The sequence below is a fragment of the Talpa occidentalis genome, unplaced genomic scaffold (assembly GCF_014898055.3).
Source record: "Talpa occidentalis isolate TD23 unplaced genomic scaffold, MPIMG_talOcc4v2.1 talOcc4.16, whole genome shotgun sequence".
Taxonomy (NCBI): Eukaryota; Metazoa; Chordata; class Mammalia; order Eulipotyphla; family Talpidae; genus Talpa; species Talpa occidentalis.
In genome coordinates this window covers 79,305,388-79,330,782 of record NW_023601653.1, presented here as the reverse complement: position 1 = coordinate 79,330,782, position 25,395 = coordinate 79,305,388, and the positions used below count along the sequence as shown (strand labels likewise).

The following is a 25,395-nucleotide window of genomic DNA, read 5'->3' as shown; positions in this document are numbered from 1 at the left end:
TGGGACCAGAGCTCACAGATGCTGGGGTTGGAAAATGGCAAGGGGGGATGCTGGAGAAGCAGGCGGGGCGGGAGGTCGAGGATGCCAGGAAGATACTTAGATGGAAGGTCGTAGAAGCAGCTGCTTGTACCGCCCAAACTGATACACGTGTTAACCTCCAACTTCCACCGCTGTTCCCGCCAGGCCAGATATCCTCAAGACAGAGTCTCTGCTGCCTAAACTAGACGCTGCCCTGAGTGGTGTGGGGCTACCTGGGTGTCCTAAGGGGCCCCCATCACCAGGACGGAGTCGTCGTGGCAAGACGCGTCACCGCAAGGCCAGCGCCAAGGGCAGCTGTGGGGACCTGCCTGGGCTTCGTGCAGCTGTGCCACCCCATGAACCTGGGGAACCAGGAAGCCCCGGGGGGCTAGGAGGGGGACCCTCAGCCTGGGAGGCTTGCCCTCCAGCCCTCCGCGGGCTCCACCACGATCTCCTGCTGCGGAAGATGTCGTCGTCGTCCCCAGATCTGCTGTCAGCAGCACTGGGAGCCCGGAGCAGGGGCGCCACAGGGGGAGCTGGAGATCCTGGTTCACCACCTCCAGCTCGGGGCGACACGCCTCCAAGTGAGGGCTCAGCACCTGGCTCAACCAGCCCGGATTCACCCGGGGGAGCCAAAGGGGAGCCACCTCCGCCAGTGGGGCCTGGTGACGGTGCAGGGCTGCTGGGAACTGCAAGGGAAGGGTCAGCGGGACGGGGAAGCCGGGCTGGGTCCCAGCACTTGACCCCGGCCGCGCTGCTGTACAGGGCCGCTGTCACCAGAAGCCAGGTAAAGTGTGGATGTGTTCCTGAGCCCGAGCCCTTTGTCGTAGTCCCTGGGATCAAACCCGTAACTCCTTTCTCCTGGATCCCCAATGACCCCTTCCTTCCCTCTTGACCAATCTACTCGTCCCTCCTGCAGAAACGTGGCATCTCATCGGAGGAAGAGGAAGGAGAGGTGGACAGTGAAGTGGAGCTGGCACCAAGCCAGAGGTGAGTGCCGGGATACAGGAGGCAGTGGCTCGCTGGGCTACCAAGGGCAGAGTCAAGCTCTAGCATGTTCTGTCTCTCCAACATCAGGTGGCCTCAGGGCCTGAACATGCGCCAGTCACTATCTACCTTCAGCTCAGAGAACCCATCCGATGGGGAAGAAGGCACAGCCAGTGAGCCTTCCCCCAGTGGTACGCCCGAGGTGGGCAGTACCAACACTGATGAGCGGCCCGATGAGCGATCTGATGACATGTGCTCCCAGGGCTCAGAAATCCCACTAGATCCTCCTGCTTCAGAAGTGATCCCTGGTCATGAACCCTGCTCCTTGCCTCTCCCACACCAGGACCTACTCAGAGGAGAGCAGGTGAGTCAATCCACGGAAGCCAGCAGGTGTTAGGGTCCACCACTTGAGACACTGGGGAGACAGATGCGGAGGCCGGAAAGATAAGTAATGATGCAAGCTTCACGTCATTGAGCACACCGTCTCCTGGAGCAAAAAGCCAATAATCCAGGTGGTGGAACCTGAAAGGCCCATGTACGAGTTCCTACTACTTCAGGGGGGAAGCAGGGTCGCTTGGCTGGTAGCTCTGAATTGCCATCAGGGAGGAGTCTGCTGCCTTGGGAAAATAGCCTGAGCAATGAAGTCTGGAAGCTGTAAAGTCCGCACACTGTTTACTAGAAAGTCATCTATTCTATTGGTGACGCTGGGTCCCGCAGCTCACTGTACCTCCTCTTCCTCGCAGGGCCCTCGCAATTCTGAGGACTCAGACTGTGACAGCACTGAACTGGACATCAACAGTGGTGAAACCTTGCAGCGCCCGGCCTCCCTCCCTCCATGAAAGCCCCTCTTGTTCCTGTACATAGAGAAATATTTATATAAATAATATATATGCGCCACATAATTAACAGAGAAAGACGGGGCAGGCCCAGCCTTAAACTAGGCCCGGTGGAGACCGACCCCTGATCAACTCACCTGATAAAACTAGACACTGGCAGCTGTGGAAATGAAGGGTACGTACTGCCCCAGAATTGTGGGTAAGGGCAAACTGGCCCCTTCCTGCTTCATCCCATAATGTTCAGCGAGTGGTTGGCTATGTTCTAGACGCTTCCCTCAAAACCCGGGGGGGAGCAGGAAAGGGAGCCACTTAGACTGCACTTTTTTGTTTTGTTTACTGTTTACACATTTTGCACTTGGGAGGAGGGAGGCTATGGCTGGGTCCTCCGCGCTGCTGAGGTTTCTCAGGTGGCAATGTAACTCATTTCTTTGTCGCTCCATTTCTCTGCCCAAGCCCTGGCTTAGGGCCTAAGGGGAGGTTAGGAGATTATGAAAGCATGTGTGATGGCTCAGGCTGAAGAACTGGGGTAGAAGTTCCTGCTTTTACCCTGGTGCCTGATTGGGGTGGGGACTGTCATGTTGTAACCCCATGAAAAATCTTGAAATATAACCACTCCATGCAGGCCCAGCTGTTGAGGGTTTTCTTGGTGAAGGGATGGGCATAGCACACATGCTGAATAAGGAGCGCTGGGCTCCAAATACTGTAAGGGCTTTGGAAAATACGCTTTTCTAACTAAATGAAGATCACTTAAACCTCCAATCATCTAAAGTTATCGGCATATGCTGAAGCAGGTACATCTTTATAAAGAATTTTAGTAGAAGATCCTAAAATACCTAACTCCTACTGTGTGGAAAGATAAATAAGTTTTTAACTTGGACAAGGGGGAGACATCCCCAGCAACCTGAACCCCAGTCAGATGTACACTCAACCACCTTCATGTATAAGCATGTGCCCCAAGCCCATCTGGAAAAGGCTTGCCTAACCGCTGAAGACTGAGTTCTAGAAAAATATATGTCCCCTGCCGCCCGCCGATCAACAGCAGTGAGCTTGCTAAAGCTACTAGAGGTCACTGTAATACAGGCAGGAGAGAAAATAGGATCAAGGGACCAAAAAAAAAAAAGATGGAGAGGTAAAACAAAAGAAAACATCTTAGCTGGAATAAAGGCTTATATTCAAAACCCAAGCAGGGGCCATGTCCTTTGAGGGATAAAAGTTGCAAAAGTAACAGCAAGACAAAGGAATAAAACCCACATGAATCACTGTGGCATCCAGTTTCTATTCACAAAGAAAAAGCTCCAGTCCATCTTTTAATTTTTTTTGAAAAATTCCTGACATTACAGAACTAAACTGAAATGTATTAATATTCCACTCTTACATTTCCATGACAAACAAAAAAAAAAAATTCATGAGCCAAAAAACAACAAAACCCAAAAAAACAAAAAACCAGAGAAAAGCTTATAAAACTAAATATGGATCTCAGCATCTCAGCAGTAACAGCTGAACAGAGAAAGGAATTAAAACGCTTTAATTAAAAAATCATGAGTGGATGATAAAGTGTGTAGAAACTGAAAATTTACAAACTATTTAAAACCTGGAATCGCTGACTGTTCAGAAACTACACAGATGGATCATGAGTGGTGGTGAACAGCAGAAAGGGATTATGGATGAATCTGTATTGTTCTAGCTGCTCCCCATGCCACCCGTCTCCGAGGAAAGCCTGTAACAAAAAAGAACTCAACATTAGTTTTCTGAGTGGCCAGCTGCACCTAACTTCCAAACTTTCCACCAGGCTGGTGAAATATGAAGGAGAATATATAATCAGTGACTCGGTGTCAATGGATACATTTTACGATTTCTTGGATTAAACGAGTAGCATGATCCTTTAACCGCTGTAATCCAAGTTTCCCCAGGCCAATTACCTCAGAACTAAAGGAAACAGGACCTTGGTTACTTAGACCTGATTGGTGTGTGTCTCAAACTATACCTTGAAATCTCGGTGGGAGGTATTAAACACGTCCTGAAAATGTCATACATTGAAGTCTCCTCTTACAGGGTCCCAATACACAGAAGCATTATTTCTTTACCTCTGAGCTTATGTTAGCTCCTCCCAAGCTACTGATGGAAAAAGCAGTTTGGGAAACCTCTGGAAACCACACCACGAGGCTACTGCTAAGACAGCGCCACGGACACCTCTACGATAGTCTGGGTCTCTGTTATCAACTGAAGGCTATCACTGTTAAGAGACAATCGTTTTTAAATGCTAAGGGATGTTTAAAAATCACTGCTCTAACAATTATAAAAACTATACTCAAGAATTTCACTCACCCTAGTTTTTAAGACTAAAACCCCCTATCTCTGGTATCTATTATTAATCCAACCCCTCCCTCCAACATACCTGACTATAATAGATAACAGAGCGTTTGAGGTTCTAGAATCTATTTGGGGCTTTGAAGGAAAGGTATTTTAAGCATTCAGCCCGCTTCACTGAGAAGAGCTATCCATAAGACAGTCTCCATTTTGAACAGAAATAAATGTAGAAGACTCAGTTTCAAGTTATTTCATAAACACGTTCGTAGTTCACGGACATAATCTGTTGTTTTTAAGCCAAGAGCATGAATGATACCGTTTCAATTTCAATGCAAAGCCAGAAAACGGGAGGGGGCACTATGGTCAGGAAAATGAGTCCTCCAACCAGTGACTTTCAAGTGCAATGTTTTTTGTTTGTTTGTTTTTTTCACCCCAGAAGAGGAAGTTCTTAAATAGTGCAGAATCTTGTTAACTTCAAAATCGAGACTGATAGAGGGCAACATAAACAATGGGCCCTGAATGGAAGAATTCAGTGGGAACTGAACATTCATGGCGCTGGCAGAAACAGCGTAGAGCTAGGGCCTTAAAATATAAAAAGTTTATGTAAGGAGGTCTGGTAGCACTGCGGTATCAAAAAGAACTGTCCAGAATTTATAGAACCCACGTAGGGACTGATGGTGGGGTAAGAGGGCAGAAGGGGCAAGAAGGGAAAACCCAACCAAAAATATTTTATTAAGGACAATAGGACAGAAGGACCACACGGGGGAGCTATAAGCTCTTAAAAATCTAACCGATATCTTTAGAGCTGCTGGTGGCAGTCGGGCCCCTTAAATATCTGGATTCCTTCCCAGCAATCCTTTAGGAAGTACTCATTAGGTTAAGAAAGCTTCAAATTAAGAACTAGATAAAATAAAAACCAGGTCGCTGGGGAGGGACGGGGGGAGATAGTTATCCGCAAGACTAAGTAAGTCCTAACTATACAGAAAGTTTACTAAAAAGGAGACTGGACCACATAACATGATAAAGGAGCAACTAACAGGAAAAATCCCATGTGGACAATGACAAGTGGCCCCTCTAGCCATTCAGTCAGACTTGAGACAGTAACACTAATTCATAGGCCCAGTCTGGGATTAAGGGCCACAACATCATGATAATATATACTTCAATACTCATGAGCAATTAACATGTGCGTGTACGTGCGTGCATGCATGCGTGCACATCCACACACACAAAAACCCCAAAGGGATATGGGAAAAGGTTATCAAGAAAAAAAAAGACTCTACACTTGTTCCCCAATGGCCTAGTGAGAACACTACACTTTCATTAATCTGGTACTATGCACTCCGCCTAACTAAAACACTCCCAGCAGCCTTCTGTCATTACAGCTAAAGCATTTTTACTCTTGTGGAGAGAGAACTGAGAGATCTTGAGCTAAGGAAAAAGGAGTAAGAGTTCGGGGCTATTAAGTACACTTGAGCATAACTAAAGCACAACTTGTCAGTCCTGACTAGTCATTCATGTGATCTGCAAATTGAAGTTCTTTTTAAACTAAAACTAATGAATGAGTGGCTTTACGATTTAGTTTATTATAAAGGTTTCCTTCCAAATCCAAGTTTAAAATGCTCTTCCCATGACAGGGTGGGTGAGGACAGAATGGCAGGGCCCAGAAAGGTCAAGGGACTTACTCGGTCAAGTTATATGGGTCAGTATGGGATGGACAGAATTCTTTGTCACACTTGGGTGTCACAGATTGCGCAGTGTCCCAGAGAGAGGGCATGCTAATGCAGAGGAACGCAGACAGAAGCTAGAAAACTTTATTAGACTTTCCCACCTCACTCCTCCAGTTTGGGAAAGAAGTAATTTCTGTGTGTGCACGCCCTATTAAAAGATCTTCAGAGCAACCACTCTCCAGAGGAAACAAGCCTCGGATGGAGAGCCTTGTTCCCTGCGGCTGCGGACAAGGTAAGGGATCTGAGAAATCAGAAACTGTTGTTCACACTAAAGAAGCTTCTTGCCGATTCCGCACACCCCTCAGTCAGAATTTAGCAGGCCAGAGGCCCATCTCCCTTTGTGGGGAATAATGACCAAGGACAACAAAATTAATCGGTACAAAAACGCCCGCGTCAGTTTTACAGACTTCCTAGTCGAACAGCCACAAATCACAAGTTCCCACCCTTTCACCCTCCACAGCACACAGTCAACTAAGGTTCTTACTGTGGCAACTTTATTACAGCTAGAAACACAAATCTGGCCAAGAAGGCCTGCTGATAACCATTAAATAATTAAGAAAAAGTTAACGAAGAAGCTTTTATTCATTAACACAGCGCCTAACACATTTTTATATTGCAAGGCAGAATAAAGCTACAAAAAAGTAACAACGAGGAAGAAGAGCAAGAACTGCGGCTCTAGATAAAGAATTCAACAGGCCAGACTCTGAACAGGCACTCTGCTGAAATGGCCTAAACCTAAACACGGGTTTACCATTGACCCCACCCCCACCCTGTTATCCCCCAAAATAGTAAAAAGGAAATGGTCACAAGCTCACAATTGTTGGTTCTCACCAATGTTAACAAAGGAAAACAAAATGAACCAAGAAATACTTGAGTGAGTGCCTCAAGATACGCAATCAGTAGGGAGAGAATCTTTGTTTCTCGCCTTTCAGTTTGTTAGTTACACATGGCACGGCAGAGGTGGTGGTGGTGGCAGCTGAAGCCCCGGTACCCTTAGCAGCAGACACAACATTTAGAGCCAGGAGAGGGATGGGTTTCATGCCAAGCAGACTGGAGACACAAGGGGCGGTCGGAAGAGGGTTGGGGAGGCTGGAGGGTGCGTCGGAGGTCCCCGCTGTGGCGAGCGAGGGGGTGGTGGTGGAGGAGGAAGAAGAAGAAGAAGGGGTGGAGGGTTGAGAGAGGTTGATGCTGAGGTGATCAGGGATCGTGACGGAGGCTGCCTGGGAGGAGGGTTTAGCGTTTTCTAAACTGTAACAGAGGAAAAAAGGAACAAAAAAAAAAAGGGTGGGTGGACGGGAAGACCACAAAAGGGAAAAAGTACAGGACAAAACCGCTTCAGTTCTCAGTAAGTGCCTCTGGTTGCAATTAGGAAGATCTAATACCAACTAGTGATAATGTGTCTCTCTCTGGTCTGTGTCCCACCCTCCATAAATGTAGGCTCTGCCAGATTCCATTCCACAGCACTACCTCACACTGTTACGAAGAAAAAGCTGATAGACTGAGGAAAGACATTTCAGAGCACAAGCTTCCATATGTATAGCTCACACACGGATCCAGCCCAGAAATGAGGAATGATTTCAGGTAGCAAGGAAGAGTATTCATCAATTTCCAAATAAGGAGAAATGTTTTACTCACAAGTCACTTGTGAAACTTTGGAATGTTAATCACAGAATTAAAAAGACATTTTGCTCAGCTTACTTCCTTCTCCAGAACAAACTAACCAATATATTAAGATGGAAAGAGGCAAAAGACCAAAGTAGGTCACTCACTTCAAAGAAAAATGCTGAGAACAGAAATGTAGATAAGAACTAGGGAAGTTTCGTGTCTGGTGAAAGGAAAGGTGGCAGTGAGAATAGTAAGTTCTTTGTTTTTGACTGACCTTCCTTCTATAACAGACCTTAGGAAGCTGGAAAAGAAAAAATCAAGCACTGCAGAGAAACAACCATGTTTAAGAGAGTGAAATTACCACTTCTAAAATAAGTTGCAAATAACAGCAGTAACTTGCAGCTCCTCATGTCTGCATGTGTCTAAGTCAGAACCGCTCACTGAAGAATGTCTGAACCACCTAGCCCACAATGGTAGGAGGTTCCGTGTTGTTTACCTATATCTCAGGACATCTGCAATCCATAAAGATTCAGACTGCCAGAATCAGCTACAACAGAAAGACAGAAATCCTTCTTACCTAGTATTAATAACATCAGTTTGCCTTCTGCACTCAAGCTAGGCCTAGGTGACAAAACGAAGAGGAAGCTTTATTCATGCACGGTCCTTGCTTTGGTATTAAATGAAATTTTGACCCAAATCCCTAGCGTGGACGGTTTTACTCAACAGGATGATCCTGAATAGCCAATCATTCAATAAGGATGACCCTGGAAAGAGTGACTCAATCAGGAAAACTAAGGTGCCTGTCACGGACCTAAATAAAGGGACCGGGTGAGCAGGCCCCATTTACACGCTCTGACAATACTCAGGGCAAGGGTATTCAAGGAGAAAAACACAATTTCCAGCTTCCAAGAAGATGATTCTTGAAATTTTAACACCCCTACCCCAATAAGAAACACAAAGATAAACAGTCTCTGTGCAAAGGTTACCACCATTCCATTGTGAACATTAAAAACCAGATGTTCTTTGTAGCTACTAACCTCTTATTCCTAGGGAGAAAAGCAGATCTAAACAGAGCAAAGTCTTTTCTACATAAACTAGATACCTCAAGACATGCAAGACTTAAGACAAAAATCAGAACTTCTATTGCAGAACTTACAGTTCTTAATCAGGATGTAAGACCATAATATAAACACAGTCAGCATGAGCACAACAGAGACATCATATTTATGATACCTATGAATTCCTTTCCCTTTCCGTAGATCCAAAAAAACGAAATTTCTATCCACAAGAGAAACCAGACAGTATGACATAAGTAAATGATGACTTGGCTAGTATCTACATAAGACAGCTAAGGCCCTTTGGAAATAGACTAACACTGGCTTAAAATATTAGCAATAAAGAATGTGACTTAACCACATGCGCTGAGAAAGCAAGAAATATAAATGCCTTATAGGATGCCCGTTAGAAAGTGACCCACCCTATTACAATCGTGGGAATGGTAACATTAATTAAGCTGGGATAGAGAAATTCTTAAAACCTCAGGAAGTTACCGAAGGATGTGATGGCGGGGCAAAGAAAGAAAGAAAACACACTAGGCATTTTCCGATACTTGTGCCTCCTCTTTCCTACAAGCTTTGAACAATGGAACACATTTGCCATTTGAGGAAAATGGATGTTTTCACAATAAATGGCTACCCACAAGAACTGCCTTGTCATTATTCTTACTTCAATTAAAGGTGAGAACTATATGACCTAAACCCAGCCAGATAAAGAATACTGATTTGTATTAACATGTATAGCAAGACCACTACTGACTGGGTTGTCAGGAAAGCCATGACACATTTTTTTGCTTGAAAAACAGGAAAAATACATCATGACTTTTCTGACAACCCAATATATTTGGTTCTACGTATGTATGGGAGCTCTAAGCCAGAGCACTGCCCTACAAGTGAAGATACATTCCTTCCTTTCCAATCCCCAAATCACATTATGTCAAAAGCAAACATTCTATTCTCCCCACACCACCCCCTCCACCCCATGCAAAAATATTACCATCTGGTTAATTTCTCAGCTATACTATGGAAGGAAGAAGTAAGGGCTACAGTTAACCCCTCCCTTTCTTGCAATCCCCAACCATCTATCTCATCCCCACCCCTCAAACAAACTCACGTTTACTAATATATCAGCGCTTACCCCGACACGCATATTACTTTTACTGGTAATCACCAATAAGAGGAGGGAACCCTTACCTGACATTGATTAGATATTGAGCCAGGCTAATGCTGGCAGCAGATCCAGTGATGGTAACCTGCCTATCAGTAGATCCTTCCACTGGGTTCGCAATTTTGATCTGCGCCCCAGACATCTGACGGATCTCATTGATTTTGGCGCCTTGACGCCCGATTATGCAGCCAATCAACTTAAAGGGAGAAAAACAACAAGGCACACCAAATTACAGAACGGCATGGCATGAAAATTCTATCCCACCCCTTCCCAGCTTTCCATAGTTTGGGTCCAAAAATTGGCAATAGAAACTACTATGCACATTCCACACGCTCACATACTCCTGACTGAAAAACCTGAGTCAGATTATGTCAACTCTTGCCCCATTCTTTTCTGACCACTACCGCTGGCCAGTCAACTCTGAGCAGACTCCCAGGAGAATTTCCTCAGAGTATTAACTCCAAAGATGAGATAAAGCAGAGTCAAGATAATAAAAAACCTACTTAAAATGGTTAGAGATAAAGTTAAAAATACCTTTGGTTCTTGGCAACAGAGTTGCATAAACTGAGCCTGCCATGACTAACACTTTACTATAATGACAGAAATTCCAATTTCTTAAGCTTTTGCTTAAGAAGCAATAAATCAGTCTACATTTGCACTGCCCAATATTCCACATGCTAATAACATGATCATTAAATGTTTGAAGTGTGGCTAATGTGACTGACAAATTAACTTCATTATCATTGGTTTAAGTAGTCACACATGGTTAATGTCTACCATGCTGGACAGCACAGACTACCATCTAATGACCACTGCCTTAAGGATAAGACTTTGGATTCCACAAGAACTTGAGACACAGAAGTTCATCCTGCCTCCTGCTACCCCAGCAAATTAGTTTTAAAAGTTTTCTCCATCAGTTTTTATTCAGACCCCATGTACTTTTTAGATACTACATTTTTAATTTGTATCTAAAAATACCCACTTTCTTTTCCCTACAGCAGCCTAAGAGCAGCACAAAACTACTCAAGAGATCTCTATCCTTAATATTCTTATTTTCACCCCATGCAAGCCAACTAAGCACACTTACATCGTTTGGAATGGTGAGTTCATGAGAAGTAGTCTGAGCAGATGCATCCAAACCTGCTAAAAGACAGAAGAGAGCAAGAAAGTTCAACACACAGCATACCAATCTCCACTGATTGCACATTAACTTAACAGAAGGAAACAAAACTGGAAACCCAGCATTGGCTGTTGGGATTCACCACTAACTTGGAAGCCTCCAAGGTGGAAAGAGGGGAGAGGGGTGTAGAAATAATGCTGGAAAGGTTCTTCTGTACACTCAGAAGAGCTGATTTCATGCCATTTCCTGCAAAGCCCAGCCTATTAGGGTGTAAGGGAATGGAAGGGGCAAGGGAATGTGGAATCCTCAAACAGGACCAAAATCTAACCAAATCCTCTGTATTTCTACCCCTTTTCTGCTTGGGATTTCCTGTTGTTGTGTTCCAATTTCACCTCACCTGATGCTCACTAGCACCAGTGCCAATATCATGCCTGTTACTGGGTACCATAGACTTTTGGCACACATGCACAGATGCTTTAAATATACTTGTATCAGATTAACACTCCTCCCCCTCCCCATCCTAACACCTATTCTTGAAGGTCAGAGAATAAAATGGCAGGTGAGGGGAGTTTATTTCTCCAGCTTTATTCCCTGTCTTTTGCTCAATAATTTGTCCTGGTTTTTATTTTCAAAGAAAAAGGAAAAAAAAAATCTGATCAGCAAACACCCATACCCGTCTATGATGACACCTGGCCTAACCAGGTCGAGCTGGCTAACTCTCAAAGCTAGTCCTGGCTCTCAACTGCAGCTACTAAACTCAACATTTTTAGAAGGGGGTTGGCCAGATCCATCAAGGGGCCCTCAAAGGGGCACCAGGCCCACCCCTTTGCTCTCTCAGCATCTTTCTGCCATGTGCATGTTGATGGTATGGTTCATGGGCAGTGAAACAAGACTCCCACCAATTTATTAATATAACAGTAGAATACTACAGATTTTTTTTTTTTAATCATTACCCCAATAGCCTTTCACCTCTGGAGAGCTGGATTCAATGCCTGTTAAGATACAAGTGAAAATGAGTTTGGTGGTCTCATCCTAGCCCTATCGGACAAGTTATTCCTTATACAGAAAAAAAAGCCCAAAAAACCAAAACAAAACAAAAACAAATAAAAATTACACTACACAATTTGGCACAAATGGATTGTCTCTACCCAGGTCTGTGAATGGGTGGTGGAGAGAAAGGGGGTGCTGATCAGATCAAAAGGGCAGCAGTGAGGATGAGTAAGAAGAAATATCAGCCTACCCTTTGCCTGACAAGCATCCCCAGACCTCACCCCAAACCTTCCAAGGGCCTTTTTTTTTTTTCTTCAGAATAACTCACCCCAAATGAAAACCACGTTAACAAACACTTTACCTCCTTCGGTTTAGCCATAGAAAACAGGCAAGTTTAAGCCAGCAGGATGCTGGGTAAGTTTTGTTTTAAACAGCTGTCAAACTGAGACCTTGGGGGCTGGCCTCTTGTCTTGCACTACACCTTACAGAAACAAACATGGAGGTGTCCATACCACTGAATCCGGTGTTGCCATGCGTCATGGGGAAATGAGACTGTTGCATTGCCAACTGGTGCAGCTTGGTCAACTGCAGGAAACAAACAGGAGTTTGGCATTAGAAGAATACGAGTCAGGGCTCAAGTACATTCAAAACTGAAAATGCAGAGCTCCTGATTCCCACAGTTGACTCTCCTATTCAAACTACAACAGAATACGAAGGGGGCTCTCTGCACAATCCTGGGGATGGGCAGAATATGAAGGTTAAGGGTTAGAAATAGAAAGGTTGTCAGATGAAGAGAAAGAATGCATCCTGAGTATGTGAAGAGAAAAGCAGCAGCACCCGCCTGACCATCCCCTTGTGGGCTATTTAATGAAGGTGTTTGCAGCCATTGCAACAGTTGCCCCAGGGACAAGCACAGACAGGCTAAGTAAACAAACTGTGCAGTGGTGCTAGGGAACACACACCATGCAGGGTTCTTTCAGTACTGGGAGGAGGGAAGGAGATGAGGGGGCAGGGAGACTGCAAGGAGAAGAGATTAAGATAAAACCAAACTGAGTTTAGCCCTCAACACCCCCAATTTCTACACCCCTTTTCTTCATCTATTAAATTATGCTGGCTGTTGTGCAACAATCCCTCTTCAAAAGCCTACTTGCCCTTCTGGGGTCTACCACTAAGCAAGAGCTAATCTCAACTTCCCAAGTCTAATACTCAGCACCTGAAAGGGTTAGTAAGGATAGAGGAAAAGTGCAGAAAGAAATGCTTTAAACAAAAGTGTTAACACCAACACTTTTTAAAGACTTTTCAATGGCAGGGAAGGTTTTACTGCGTTGAACCGCTAAATGCTGAGCTTCCTATCCCTCCCTGTATAAATAAAACCCTTTCCCACCCCTCCAGATGCTTTTTAAATTGTCACCTCAGACTGCAGAGTACCCAAGGGTAAAACCCAATCTCCCACTCCCCCCCCCCCATGGAAAGAATCCATGCAAAGATACACAGTCCACTGTCAATTTAAACTGCGCCCTGGAATAACAAATTTTGAAATATATATATATATATATATATACACACCATAGAATATTTATCTTTTAGATGGAACAATCTAGAACATGGGCAAAGGTAGAATACAATCTGTCAGATTATGATTTCCAGGGATTAAATGTCAAAAGTATAAACAAGGTGCCACTATGTCTTGCTTAGACTATTTAAGGACTAAAATATGGGGTTCACCTTGTGAGGAAAACAACATAGTAACGCAGAAGTTTAAGACCCAACTCACTTCTGTCTATGTGGGAGAAACGAGTGAGACAATTTTGGATGGGAGAGGGAGCTTTTCAAAACAAGAAGTGAAAACAAAACTTACATCTGGCTGTGGAATGGCATACTGTCCTTGAATGGTATAGGCCTACAAAAGGAGGAAAACAGTTCCTATTAAAAACCAATCACGGACAGCCACCCAGTGGGGGGAAAAGACAGATTTTAACTAGCCAGGAAGCCAGAGTTGAACTAGAGAATAGGGAGGCCAGGGATTGAGGGAAAAGATAGTATCTCACAAATACAGTCAGACCTGAGTTGGCCTTCTTTGAACTCTAAGTATGACGACTTATTCCAGGAAACCTATAAAGGGAGCCACGTTCACTATAATCAAAGGCAAAATACACATCTGTTTCTTAAAACGTGGGAAGTAGGATCAAGCAATGCCTCAAATTGACCAAGTCCTCCTTTCTCCTTGTGTACAAGAGAGCCTAGAAGGAAAATGGTCTCTTCTTCCCTCGACCACCCCAACCTTTCTACCAAATCACGACGAAGTGAATGATTTGCATCCGTACCTACATGGCATGTTTTTGAAACATTCCCTTCCCCTATCTTATCTTTCTCTACGTCTCCCTGAAGACCTTCAGTGCGCTGACACTGACTGGACCCCTAGCACTAGGGAGCTGACCAGAGGAATGAACACACGCGCGCGAGCGCGCGCACAGACACACGTGTTCTAAGTCCTGCCTTCGCCCACCTCCCCTCCATAGACGGTACTTGCAGCTCCCGCTACGCCCTCCTCCCCCCACGCCATAACCTCCCGGAAGGGAGCTGGGTCTGCGGGGCAATGGGGTGGGGACGAGGAGGAACAGGGAGGGAAGGATGGAGCGGCTGGTTAACAGGATGTGAAGCTTCTCACATCAGTGGCCAGTACCCCCAAAAGTGCACCCAGGTGGGGGTGGGAAGGTGAAAATGGGGAGGAGTGGGGAAATGGGGAAGAGGGGTTGAACAAAAAACAAAAACAAAAAAAAAGAAAAAAAAAAAAGAAAAAAAAAAAGTTGGTGTTACCATCTGGTGGGCTACGCGGCCTGTGTGAAATGAGGTGGGGGGGGTCAGTCCAGGTCCCCGTGGACAGGTGGTGTCCACAGCACAAAAATCACCAGCGCCACTGGCCCCCCGCGTGTTGGCAGTCTCGGCTGAGGCGGAAGGATTGAGTGAGCCTTGGAGACTGAACATCCCCTCTCACCTCTAGAGGTGGTCCCTCCAGGTCAGGGTTGAGGCACATGGACGGGGTGGTGTGGGGAAAGCTCGCACTGTCGCTGCCTGTGCTGTACCTGTCCTGTGGATAAATAGAGGATTTCAGTCTCCAGGGCTGTCAATCCGGCACCTTGTCACCAGCATGAAATTCACACAAAAAAAGTTGTTTAATTTTTTCTCTTCCTTTAAAAAGGAGCTCACAACACAATTTGAAACGAGCTGCAATCAGTGAATTAAAAAAAAAAAAAAGTTACCTAGTGGCAGATTTCGCACTGCACAATTGGGCTATTTTCAGTAAGAATGAAGGGGTAGGGCAACAGAGCTGATGGCAGCTCCTGATCAGTGTGCGATTAAGTTGAACCCCTATAGAGCCCACTTTGTTACAAGAAACAAAAGACATAGGTCCATCTACGGACACATCACACAAACTGGTCCTTTTAAAAAGGCCCAGGAGGAATAATTCATGATAGGGCCACTCATGGAAGAAGTTACAAGCTTTTAGAGGGTGGTCAACTGAATAAAGGTAAGGGAGGGAGGGAAGACATGAAAGGAGAGGTGGGGAAGGGAGGAAAATAAAAGGGAGAATTTTAGAGAGAATCGCTGTCATGACAGCATGGGACTCTCTATAATCCCAGACAGGAGTGGAAGAATCCACAAGAGCAGGAACCTGAAGTTCCCCAGGAAAAAGGAAAACTACAACTAAACCCTCCTTGCTACCCTGACTCTGGGCCATTGCTTATCCTTCCTATCTAGACCGACTCCGTGCCCCTTAACCAAACCAGTTTATACAGACTTCGCAACACCAAAAGCCAAGCGCTAAACTGTCTAAAGATAACACTGTGACATAACTAACTTCAGCTCCTACAACAAACTAAATCCCCCAAAACTTGTTCAGTTTTATGCCAACTCAACAGAACGAATGAGATCAACTTCCAAGTTTATGATTCCCAGTTCAAATACAAGGTGAAATCTGTTGAATAACACAGTTCTAACAGGCCAGCCCAAAGTGGGGAAAAGGCATTTTGAGCAATGAATGCACTTGCTTTGGCAGTTAACAACATGAAGCTTACACTGTTACAACCTGAACACCACAGTATTTTAAACACTGACCTACCTACTTCTCAAATATTAACCAACAAAGCAAAAACTACTACGGTGCTGATCCGTGCTCATCATATAAAGCTGACTTCACAATAAACCACGTGCCAAGGACCAAGAGTTTTAGATGGTGAAGGAGGAGAGAGAGGCTAAGGAAGTGCTTTGGTGTTCTTACTATAACACCAAAGGTCACAGCACCACAGCCTCCTCTAGTCTTGCACACTGAACCCTCACGCCATGTCTGATTTCAGTGATGCAATGTGGGTTCAACCAGTGTTCATAAGGTTGAGAGCCTGAGGGGAACACACTGGAGTTTGGGAGTGGAGTGAAGGGGTGGGAATAGGGGAGGTGAGGTGGGGGGAAGGGGAAGTTTGTAGGACACTCAAGTTCAGGACACCTCCCCAATTTTGAGACCACCATCCAGAATCTCCTTCAGAGGTCTAATTCTTAGCTACCGTTATTCAAACCTCTAAAGAACATCCCAAACATAAAAAAAAAAGCATGGATGGGGTGGGGTTAGGGAAAGAAGTAGTGACATCAAAGAAATTTAACCCTTTCTTCCAATCCAATCCACCTTAAATTACCTCCTCTGAGTGCCTACAAAACTTCCATTGCCTGATAAAAATTAAATAAAGGCTTGGCATTCATAGCTTTCTCTAATACAAAAAAAAAAAAAAAAAAAGGAACTAAAAGCAGATCAGACTATGGGCAGAGTACAGGTTTCAGCAAGCATGCAGGGTGGCCTGGTGTGTTGCTGGCAAAGTTGACATTTCAAATATAATCCTCGTTCACTCTAGCCCATCAGTAAGATTTTCTTACCTGACCACCTGCAAAGATGACCGGGGAACTGGACGGCTTGGGCCGGTACGGGATGGTCACGCCCTTCGGAGGGGACTGGGAGAGAGTCAGAGGGGAAAAAAACAAAAAGAGATAAGGTTTCAAAGCTGCTTCAGCTGTGTGGCTTAAGCTCACACAGGTCAGTTAAATTAAAAACTGTATCATTTCCATCCCCTCACCTACCAACGTCGTCTCTGGCTAGATCTAATCTCAAATCATCTGCAGTTATTTGCCTTTAAAGGAGTAAGATGGTCCGTGGACTACACAGCTCACACTAATTCTCATCAAGGCAGATTCCCCTGTAATAATTTAGGCATTATCTCCATGCTTTCAAATAAATCTAACAAACATGAAAACTCTTCGTACACATGTACGTTTTAGCGGGTAATTTTTAGGCTCTTACACTTTGGCCTGAAGAGGAAACAAAGCCAAAATAAATAAAAGCACCATTGTTATGTCTAGGATAATACACAATGTTCAGAAGTAATACAGTTGCTTAACTGATAACTTCCTAACTCTAATTGAAAATTCTGCTGTCCTTTCTCACCAATACGGGACCTTTCTTACTTTCTCTTAATTTTGGGTATTCCTGTTTAATTGAGTAGCATACACCAGTACCTCATACATTGCGCAGAAAACGCCACATGGATATTTTTTTCTAACTACCTTTTTGAAAATAACACTGTCGAAGTTGCACGTAGCCAAAACACTGTAATCGAAAAGGCAACTTAACAGCATCTCAGGAAGCCAAACACATCCTTTGTTCCCTCGGTCGAAGTGGTGACTCTTTCCCCCTACCAACCCTGCTAACAATTGCTGTAAACCAAAGATCACTGCTGCTCAGCTGTTTCTATTTTTGCTCAGACTACAAGAAAAGTCAAAGTTGGGGAAAGGAAAGTATGAACTCAGGGAACCCTTCCCCACCCCCAGTGAAGGTTTCTAACAGCTTCACCTAATTCTAGTCCTACTAAATATAGAGCAGTCTGTCTCCCTGGAATCACCCTCCCCCCATTCTCAGCATGAGCCTGAGGGCTTACCTCCAACATGACCACGCAGATCTGTTTCACACACTCAATGATGGATTGCGGAATGCCAGCAATAGTGATGGCCCGCTCAGTTGAATTGGGGAGCATATCCCCTGCCACCTGGACCTGAGCCCCTGTACTCTGGGATTAAAAAAAAAAAAAAAAAAAAGGAGGGGCAAAACAAAAATCAGAGAAAATCACCTCGTAGTCTTTCAATTCTTCCCAGCAATTTCAGAGTGTAAAGTTCAGCAGACACTTAACCCAATCTCCCATCTTACCCTCCCTTCCCACTGTTCCCTTAATTCCACATAGGACTGTTTAAACACAGTTAAAAATAAATTAGACTCTGAAAGCCAAGAATAAGGCTGAATAACAGCCTAAATTTAACCTGCTGTCAAGAAAAAGGTCCTTCTAGACAGCTTCCTCTTAGCTAATGATAGCTTTTTGGGCCATCAAGGAAATTCTCCACAAATATCACCCACTTTGATTCTCTTACTGAACAAATATTTATGTAGGTCCATTCTAAGTACCAGGAGCCATTCCAGGTGCCTTGGAATACACCAACGAACAAAACCAAAACCCCTGCTCTTCTGGCATGTACGACAAGTGTTCCCCTTGAATTGTCATTCAAGTTTTCATTAAAACATCCAATTTAGTAACTCCAAGTACAAGTGAGTTCCATAATTCAATTTAACTCCCACAATTTAAAAGGGAACAAGGTTACAACCACATCCCAATATACTCTGCCATTCAGCTCCTGTGTTTCAGGCACTTTGTGAAAGAATACTTATTACTGTATCAAATTTTAGTATCTTCAGATATGAAAGAGAATTATGTGATCACATGGAAAATTTGCCAGATTAATAAAAAATGCAAACAGGTCAAACACAATACCTGGAAATTCAACTTTTTCATGACCTGATTGTTTATACATATAAATTGTAAAAAAAATTGAAAACTGTTAATGGCAACACTTTCTTCCCAGCACAAATTCTAATCTTCTACGACTGTTACTTTAATAAAAAATCTTCACCTCAAAAGCTAACTTTTCCTAGCCACACTAACAGTTACCAAAGGAACACAAAAGTGAACAAACCTCTCTTATTTCCTTGATCTTGCAACCACCTTTTCCAATGAGAGAGCCACACTGACTAGCAGGGACCACCAGCCTCAGGGTGACTGGGGGTCTACTGGCAGCTGTGCTATTGGTCATAGAGCTGCTAATATCCTAGAAAACAAGGGACAACATTATATCATGATCCACAATATTCCACCACCACAAATAATCCCCCCATAAAACATCTATTTCTGAAAAGGAAAACATCTACAAACTTCCTCAAAATAAGCACTAAATACATTTTCCTTCATTTTGGAAATTAAGTTTACTATTCACAGAGAACATTAAAGTCAAAATTAAATGAACTACAGGGCCTCCCCGGTGGCGCAGCGGTTGAGCGCTGGGTTGCGAAGCTGCCCGCAGCCTATGCAGCGCTGGTTCGATCCCCGGCTGCTCCCGGGCCACTGGAGGAGGGTCCCACATGGCGCGCAGAGACCTCTCCTGCCGCCCGCTGCTCCAGTCAGCAGTGTACTTCGGTCCTTCTGCCTGCTCTGCTCCCCGCTCTGGCTCTGATTTCTCTCACCCTCCCGCGCTTCTGACTGTACCCAGTGCTTGTATAAATAAATACAATAAATAAATATTTTTAAAAAAAAATTAAATGAACTACATTTAAGAGAAAAGCCCCCCCCCTCAAAAGAGAAAAGCACAAAATAAGGCAATCCCAAATTCCAATAACCCATTTTTTAAAAACTAGGAGGATTATGGGGCCTCCCTGATGGTACAAGGGGTTAAGCACAGCACCATGAAGCTATCCACAGCTTCTGCAGCACCGGTTCAATCCCCAGCCGGCCCGGGAGCTACTTGCATGGCGCAGTAGACCTCTCCTGTCTCACCTGCTGCTCCCCTCAGCAGTGTATTTCAGTCAATCTGCCTGTTCTGCTCCCCACTCTGTCTCTGGTGAATCCTCTCACCCCTAGCACCTCTGGCTTGTACTCCAGTTCTAGTACATAAATAAATCTTTAAAATAAAATAAAAAACTAGAACGATTATGTACTTCCGTCTATAATTTTATTAGCATGACCACCACTGTACGGATAGTGAAATTGCCTTAATCAAATTCTGAAGTTTGTAGATTTAAAACAAAGAGATGGCACTGGCTCCAAAGCCCACAGTCTCTTCCCTAACAATATGTTCCACCCAACTGCCATGGTTCAACCTAGTAAAATTTTTTCTTCTGAGAACAAAGTAGCTTCAAACCATTTCTTGGCCTAATCCCTATGCAGTAAGTATGCAGACCTGACAACTACTTAAACATAAACCCCAAACTCAAGGATATGTTTCTTACTTGGCTAAAAAATTACTGAAGGATTTTCTACAATGTTTTTTAAGTCACAAGCTCTGGATTAACAAGGTCTTGCTGATCAAAAGGTAACATTTCTGATTTTGGACAGTTACACCATTAAATATCCACCCCCCTAGCAAGAAGCCACCACCAGGGCCTCCCTGGCGGAGCAAGGGGTAAAGACGCACCCTATGAAGCTAGCCACAGCCACTGCAGCACCAGTTCGATCCCCAGCCTGGGAGCTACCCACATGGTGCAGAAGACCTCTCCTGCCTCACCCGCTGCTCCCCTCAGCAGTGTATTTCAGATCTGCCTTTTCTGCTCCCCACTGTCTGGTGAATCCTCTCACCTGCCCCCCACCTCTGGCCTGTACCCCAGTTCTTGTATGCATAAATAAATCTTAAAAAAAAAAAGCCACCACCAACTCTCCTATGCTTGTGGTGGCCAAGTCCAAGATTAACAGCAGTACTGCAGGAAGAGGGAGGGTCTACAGGCAGGACTTCGGGCACTGGCTGTTTTCTGATCTTTTTAAGTAGTTAAAAAAACCTTTTTTTTAAATGACTGCATTTTCCCCTCCTCCCATTCTTTTAATTTACATAACATTGTCACTGATAACTGCTTCTGAGGACCTATAAGACATTCTTTTCCTCAGAGTAGAACACTAAAGTAAAGCACAAGTAGTGTTACCAGATTTTTCAATAACTGTATATAGTGCTGCAAGATATATATACTTATAGTGTCTTAAGTGTTTATCCTGGCCCTTAGCAGAAACACATTTAATTCACTCAAGTATGGGGGCCTCTCTGGTGGCGCAAGAGGTTAAGTCTCAGCTCTTTCAAGCTACTGCCAGCCACTGCAACATGAGTTCGATCTCCGACCAGGGAACTACCCACATGGTGCAGCAGACCTCTCCTGTCTTGTCCGCTGCTCCCCTCAGCAGTGTATTTCAGCACATCTGCCTGTTTTGTTCCTCACTCCGTCTCTGGTGAATCCTGTCATGCCCTGCATCTCTGGCCTACACCCCAGTTCTTACATGCACAAATAAGTAAAACGAATCTTTAACAATAATAACAACTCACTAAGTATGGACTAGGGGACAAAGTTTACCAACACAATGGTGGCATACCTTCAAAAACTGTTGGTAGAAATAAAAACAAAAGATACTGGGTTCTCACACAAATGTTTTATATTTATTCTCAGTTAAGTGTCATACCATTTTTTAATGACTCAAGTGACTCATTTTAAACTATAAGTGATCAAACTTGGGGGATGCTGAAAGGAAGCAAAGAACCCATTTATAGAGTCTTATGGTCCATGCTCTCCCTGAATTTAAAAAGCTCTTAGAAAAACTACTAAGCTATCTAGAGGCACTTAAAGATGTACAAGGAAGAAATAAGTTAGGGTAAACAACAAACCTCTTCCAGTTTGTCAATGATCATAGCAAAGGCTTTGAAGATGGCATTAGTGGGTCCAGCCAAAGTGATAATTCTCTCAGGACAATTTCCTTCTGAGATGTTGATACGTGCACCACTCTGGATAAAAAAAGAGCCAAAATAGGTTAAGTTGGCAAAAATATCTTAGCATACACATATTGTGTAGAATATACTGCGCTATCTAAATAAGATGTGCAAGGCATTGCCAACAAACTAATGTCAGCATCATTTCAAACATTGCTCCATGTTTGTCCTCAGACTACAGAAGCTCCCGGTAGTCTCAACACATTATTTGTCATAAACAAATAATCAAGACAGATAAATACCAGCTTCTCCTATTCAGCTACCTAGATGCCCCACCCCCAATCTCTCCTTTAACAAAATATGTGGGTGTTTTAAAGGTCTTTAACTTTCAAAGGCAACTGTACCCAGGTCCCCATAACTCACCTCTTCTCGCATCTTCTTAACTGATTCTCCTTTCTGTAAGAGGAAAAGCCAAGAGTTAGCGCCAACTGCTATTTCAACCCAAAGTAACTAGACAGTAATTAAGGTTGAAGTGAAACCATCTTACCTTTCCGATGATACTGCCAACTTCCTGCAATGGAGAAAACCAGTGTCAAATAAGGAGTAACTCAAAGTGTTCCATCATCATGAAAAGGAATTCTTAACTGCCCAAAGCAACTGATAAACTAAGACTTATTAGAAAGGGGAGTGGATATGTTTGTTTATTCTTTTCTTTACTTAAAATATAAGTGAAGGAATTTCAAAGCGATGCAGGAGTGATGATATACTTTGTACTTTATATAAATCACTACTTAAAATCTCAAATATACCATCTCCCTGGAGCTTTTCCCTAAATTGTCTGGGTAGAGGAAACCCATCCATTATAAGTTGTAACAACCCCTATGAGAAAAATCTTATCATCCAAGAATGAGTCTGGTTCTAGCCTCCAGTTAAGCCCTTCCTGCTCAGTGGAAGGTCCTAATTAATAAAGACTGTCTATTTTCCCACTACTTTTCCATGTGCTAGAGGAGAACGCTCAAGCCAAACACCCCACAGTGCTAATCTGATGAGCTCCTCCAAGATACACGCCTTCTCTTCCTGGCCTCTCCCCTAGCAGTTACTATGACCCAATTTCCCAAGCTGGTGCATACCTTTCCATGCATAAGTAGCCGGATGGTGAGAGTGACATTTAATCCACCTTCAATCACACCGGTGTCCATGTTGAGCAGTGTTCTGGGGAGCTGGACTTTGAGTGGTCAAGTCTTTGGTCACTGGTGGGGGTGAAAGCCAAAAACTGAAATGCAAACACAACCAAAATCAGGAATAGGAGTAGTATATCCCGGTTATTTCCACCATTATCAATGTTTTCTGACTCCTTTCCTTAAATGACAGCCTGTTAGTTGGCAGGTTTGTACACATCCAGCAAAAGTGCATTAAACACCATTTACAGCTCAGGTTCTGTTACAGAATATGGAAGACTTTCCAGTCTGCTCTGATTAATGGTAGGGTTTCGCTGACTCTCAGGATGGTTCTTTCAACTGGCAATGATTTTAAGGAACCGCTGAAAGTGCATCAATTGTCCTTCAGCAGAATATGCTTCAACAGGATGAACACCTGGAAATCAGGAGGCGAAACTCAAATCAACTACAGTGAGGTCAGTTAGGTAGCAGCTCAGGTTGAGAAAACACGTAAATTTCCTTTCCGATAATTTCTAATAAAGTAAGATGTATCACACCAAAATTTCAAATGTTGATAGATGGCACCAAATAATTCTGCAAAAGGATTTAAATCAACAATCTCACTCAAAAATATATTATGTGAAATGCCTTCTATGCAGACTTGGGTTCCATATTCCCCGTTAGGCAATGACTCAATACATTATGTACAACCCGAGTCTTCTTTCTATTCCTTCTCATCAATGCAACTTGATCAATCAGATTTGAAAAATTCTGTTTTCGTGTTTTAATAACCTTTGTTACCAATCTTTACCTTCAAGTTAGGTAATGCTTAAATTTTCTTCCAAACAATGAAAATAAAACTATTATTGCTAAAAACTTATTCTGTAGTTGTTTTAAGCAACGGCAATACAGAGGCCCTGCCCCTCGACCTATGCTCTGAAAACAATTGTTTTAGTACAATTGACAAAGTAAAGGAGGGTTTGTTTTTCCGTTATCTATTTCACCCACAATACATTCTCTTTAGGAACTAACGGTGTTAACTTCAAAAAGGATCTCTCCAAAGCTGTTACATTTCACCAGTAACATTTTTAGTATCCATCCCTTCAAAATTCAGCATCAACTACAGCTAGCTTTCCCCTTTCACAAAACCAGCCACTGTTTTTAACTTAGCTCCAACACAAAGCCCACACCCTAAATATTTTTAAAGTGTTTAAACAGCCGCCAGACTATTCTGTATATGGCAAGCTACCCTGGGGCTACCTGGAGGAGCCATTATTTGAAAGATGGGCTTTGCATCCCCAAAGCACCTCTTTCCCCCATTTTTAGAATATAATTAATTGCTGGCAAGATCCCAGAATTCAACACTTTTCACGCATGGAAAAACAACAGTGTTGGTGGGGGATGGGAACGAGACTTAGGTCAGTAAGAATGACTTTAACAGATACGGAAAAAACCTGGCAGTCTAATTCTTTGTCGCTATTCAAACGTAACAGAAGTTCGAAAGGGATAGAAAATTTAAAAACCTATGTGAAACCATTTCTTTGGAAAGTTGCAATTCCAAATCATCCAGGAACCCTGTCATACTTCTCTCCCGACTAGGTCAATTCAAGCGCACCCAAACCCAGTAATCCAGCTGTTAATCCTGCAGTCCATTACCCCTTCGCCTATAAATAGCTCGGTCTGTGTCTATATCGGCAGGCATTTTGTAATTTCAAAATTCGTTACCCCGTGAGAACGTCCTTAACTCCTTAAATGGGAGCCCGCCTACCCATTCTTTAACTGCGCAGCCCCCCGCCCCGCGGTCACCCCAGCATTTTCCACTTAAAAAATGCTTCTCCCCCCCCCCTCCAGTCCCTCGACTAAGAAAGGGGGGAAAAAAATAAACGGTTCGGTCGGGGGGGGGCGCTGCGATCCAGGGGGAGGGGCCGGGCTCGTAGCGCCTCCTCGTGTGGCTGCGCCAGCGCCTGACCCCCGCGGGGAGCCGCGCTCACCCGCCCGGCCAGCGCGCCGGCCATGGCCTCCCCCACCCCCCTCAACCAACAAATCCACCGCCGCCCCCCCCACCGCGCGCGCGCCCTCCGCGCCTCCTGCGCAGCCGCCACCGGGAAAAGGCGGGGGGAGGGGGAGCGGCCTTGCGTGCGGCCTACTAGGCCGCGCCAGCGCCGGGGCCTCGCGTGAATGGCCGGCCAGGCGGAGGAAGGGGGCAGGCGCTCGCGCGGGGCTACGCGAGGCCGGGGCTCGCGACGAGGAACGAAGCCCGCTGAGAAAGCTGGCAAGAGGCGAGAGAGAGCTCGTCGGGGGCGGAGGGAGGGTTTTGAAGCTTACCTGCAGGCGCGAGGCGACTGAGGGGAAAAGGGGAGCGGGCGGGAAGGGGAAGGGCGGGAGGCCGGGGGCGGAACAATAGGGGCGGGCGGGAAGGCGAGGGGGGCCCCGCGGGCGGGCGGAGGAGGAAGGGGGGGTGGAGGAGGAGGAGGAGGAAAGGGGAAAGAGACCCCGGGGCGGGTGGAGGGCGGCGGAGGGCGGGCGGGCGGGCGGAGGGCGGGCGGGCGGGAGAGGGCGCAGGCTGCGGCTGCTCCGGCTGCTGCCTCTGCTGGTCTGGG

At 44.7% G+C, this 25,395-nt stretch overlaps 2 protein-coding genes across 26 annotated transcripts in view; one reads left to right on the top strand and one right to left on the bottom strand.

The window, feature by feature from the left end:
- The window catches only part of MAP3K12 (mitogen-activated protein kinase kinase kinase 12), an 18,735-nt gene extending 13,864 nt beyond the window's left edge, over nt 1-4,871 (top strand). For all 3 annotated transcript variants that reach the window (XM_037514849.2, XM_054696640.1, XM_054696641.1), the window contains 4 exons: nt 184-805; nt 938-1,008; nt 1,096-1,369; nt 1,749-4,871. In XM_037514849.2, the coding sequence (XP_037370746.1) occupies nt 184-805; nt 938-1,008; nt 1,096-1,369; nt 1,749-1,844 (1,063 nt within the window). In that variant the 3' untranslated portion in view covers nt 1,845-4,871. The remainder of the gene's footprint in view (nt 1-183; nt 806-937; nt 1,009-1,095; nt 1,370-1,748) is intronic.
- On the bottom strand, nt 682-25,395 carry PCBP2 (poly(rC) binding protein 2). Of its 23 annotated transcripts, none has more exons than XM_054696652.1 (16): nt 24,521-24,731; nt 23,066-23,231; nt 22,769-22,911; nt 22,186-22,209; nt 22,062-22,094; nt 21,597-21,713; nt 18,879-19,010; nt 17,796-17,923; nt 16,740-16,827; nt 14,812-14,904; nt 13,675-13,716; nt 12,329-12,401; nt 11,780-11,818; nt 10,794-10,849; nt 9,733-9,902; nt 4,082-7,126 (listed from the first exon to the last, which is right to left on the bottom strand). In XM_054696652.1, the coding sequence occupies exons 3-16, from the start codon at nt 22,835-22,837 to the stop codon at nt 6,775-6,777; spliced, it is 1,416 nt and encodes a 471-aa protein (XP_054552627.1). In that variant the 5' UTR covers nt 22,838-22,911; nt 23,066-23,231; nt 24,521-24,731; the 3' UTR covers nt 4,082-6,774. The 23 variants fall into 23 exon arrangements, with proteins under 23 accessions (XP_054552648.1, XP_054552627.1, XP_054552631.1 ...); XM_054696656.1 differs by lacking the exon at nt 24,521-24,731 and adding an exon at nt 24,452-24,514; XM_054696655.1 differs by lacking the exon at nt 24,521-24,731 and adding an exon at nt 23,607-24,404.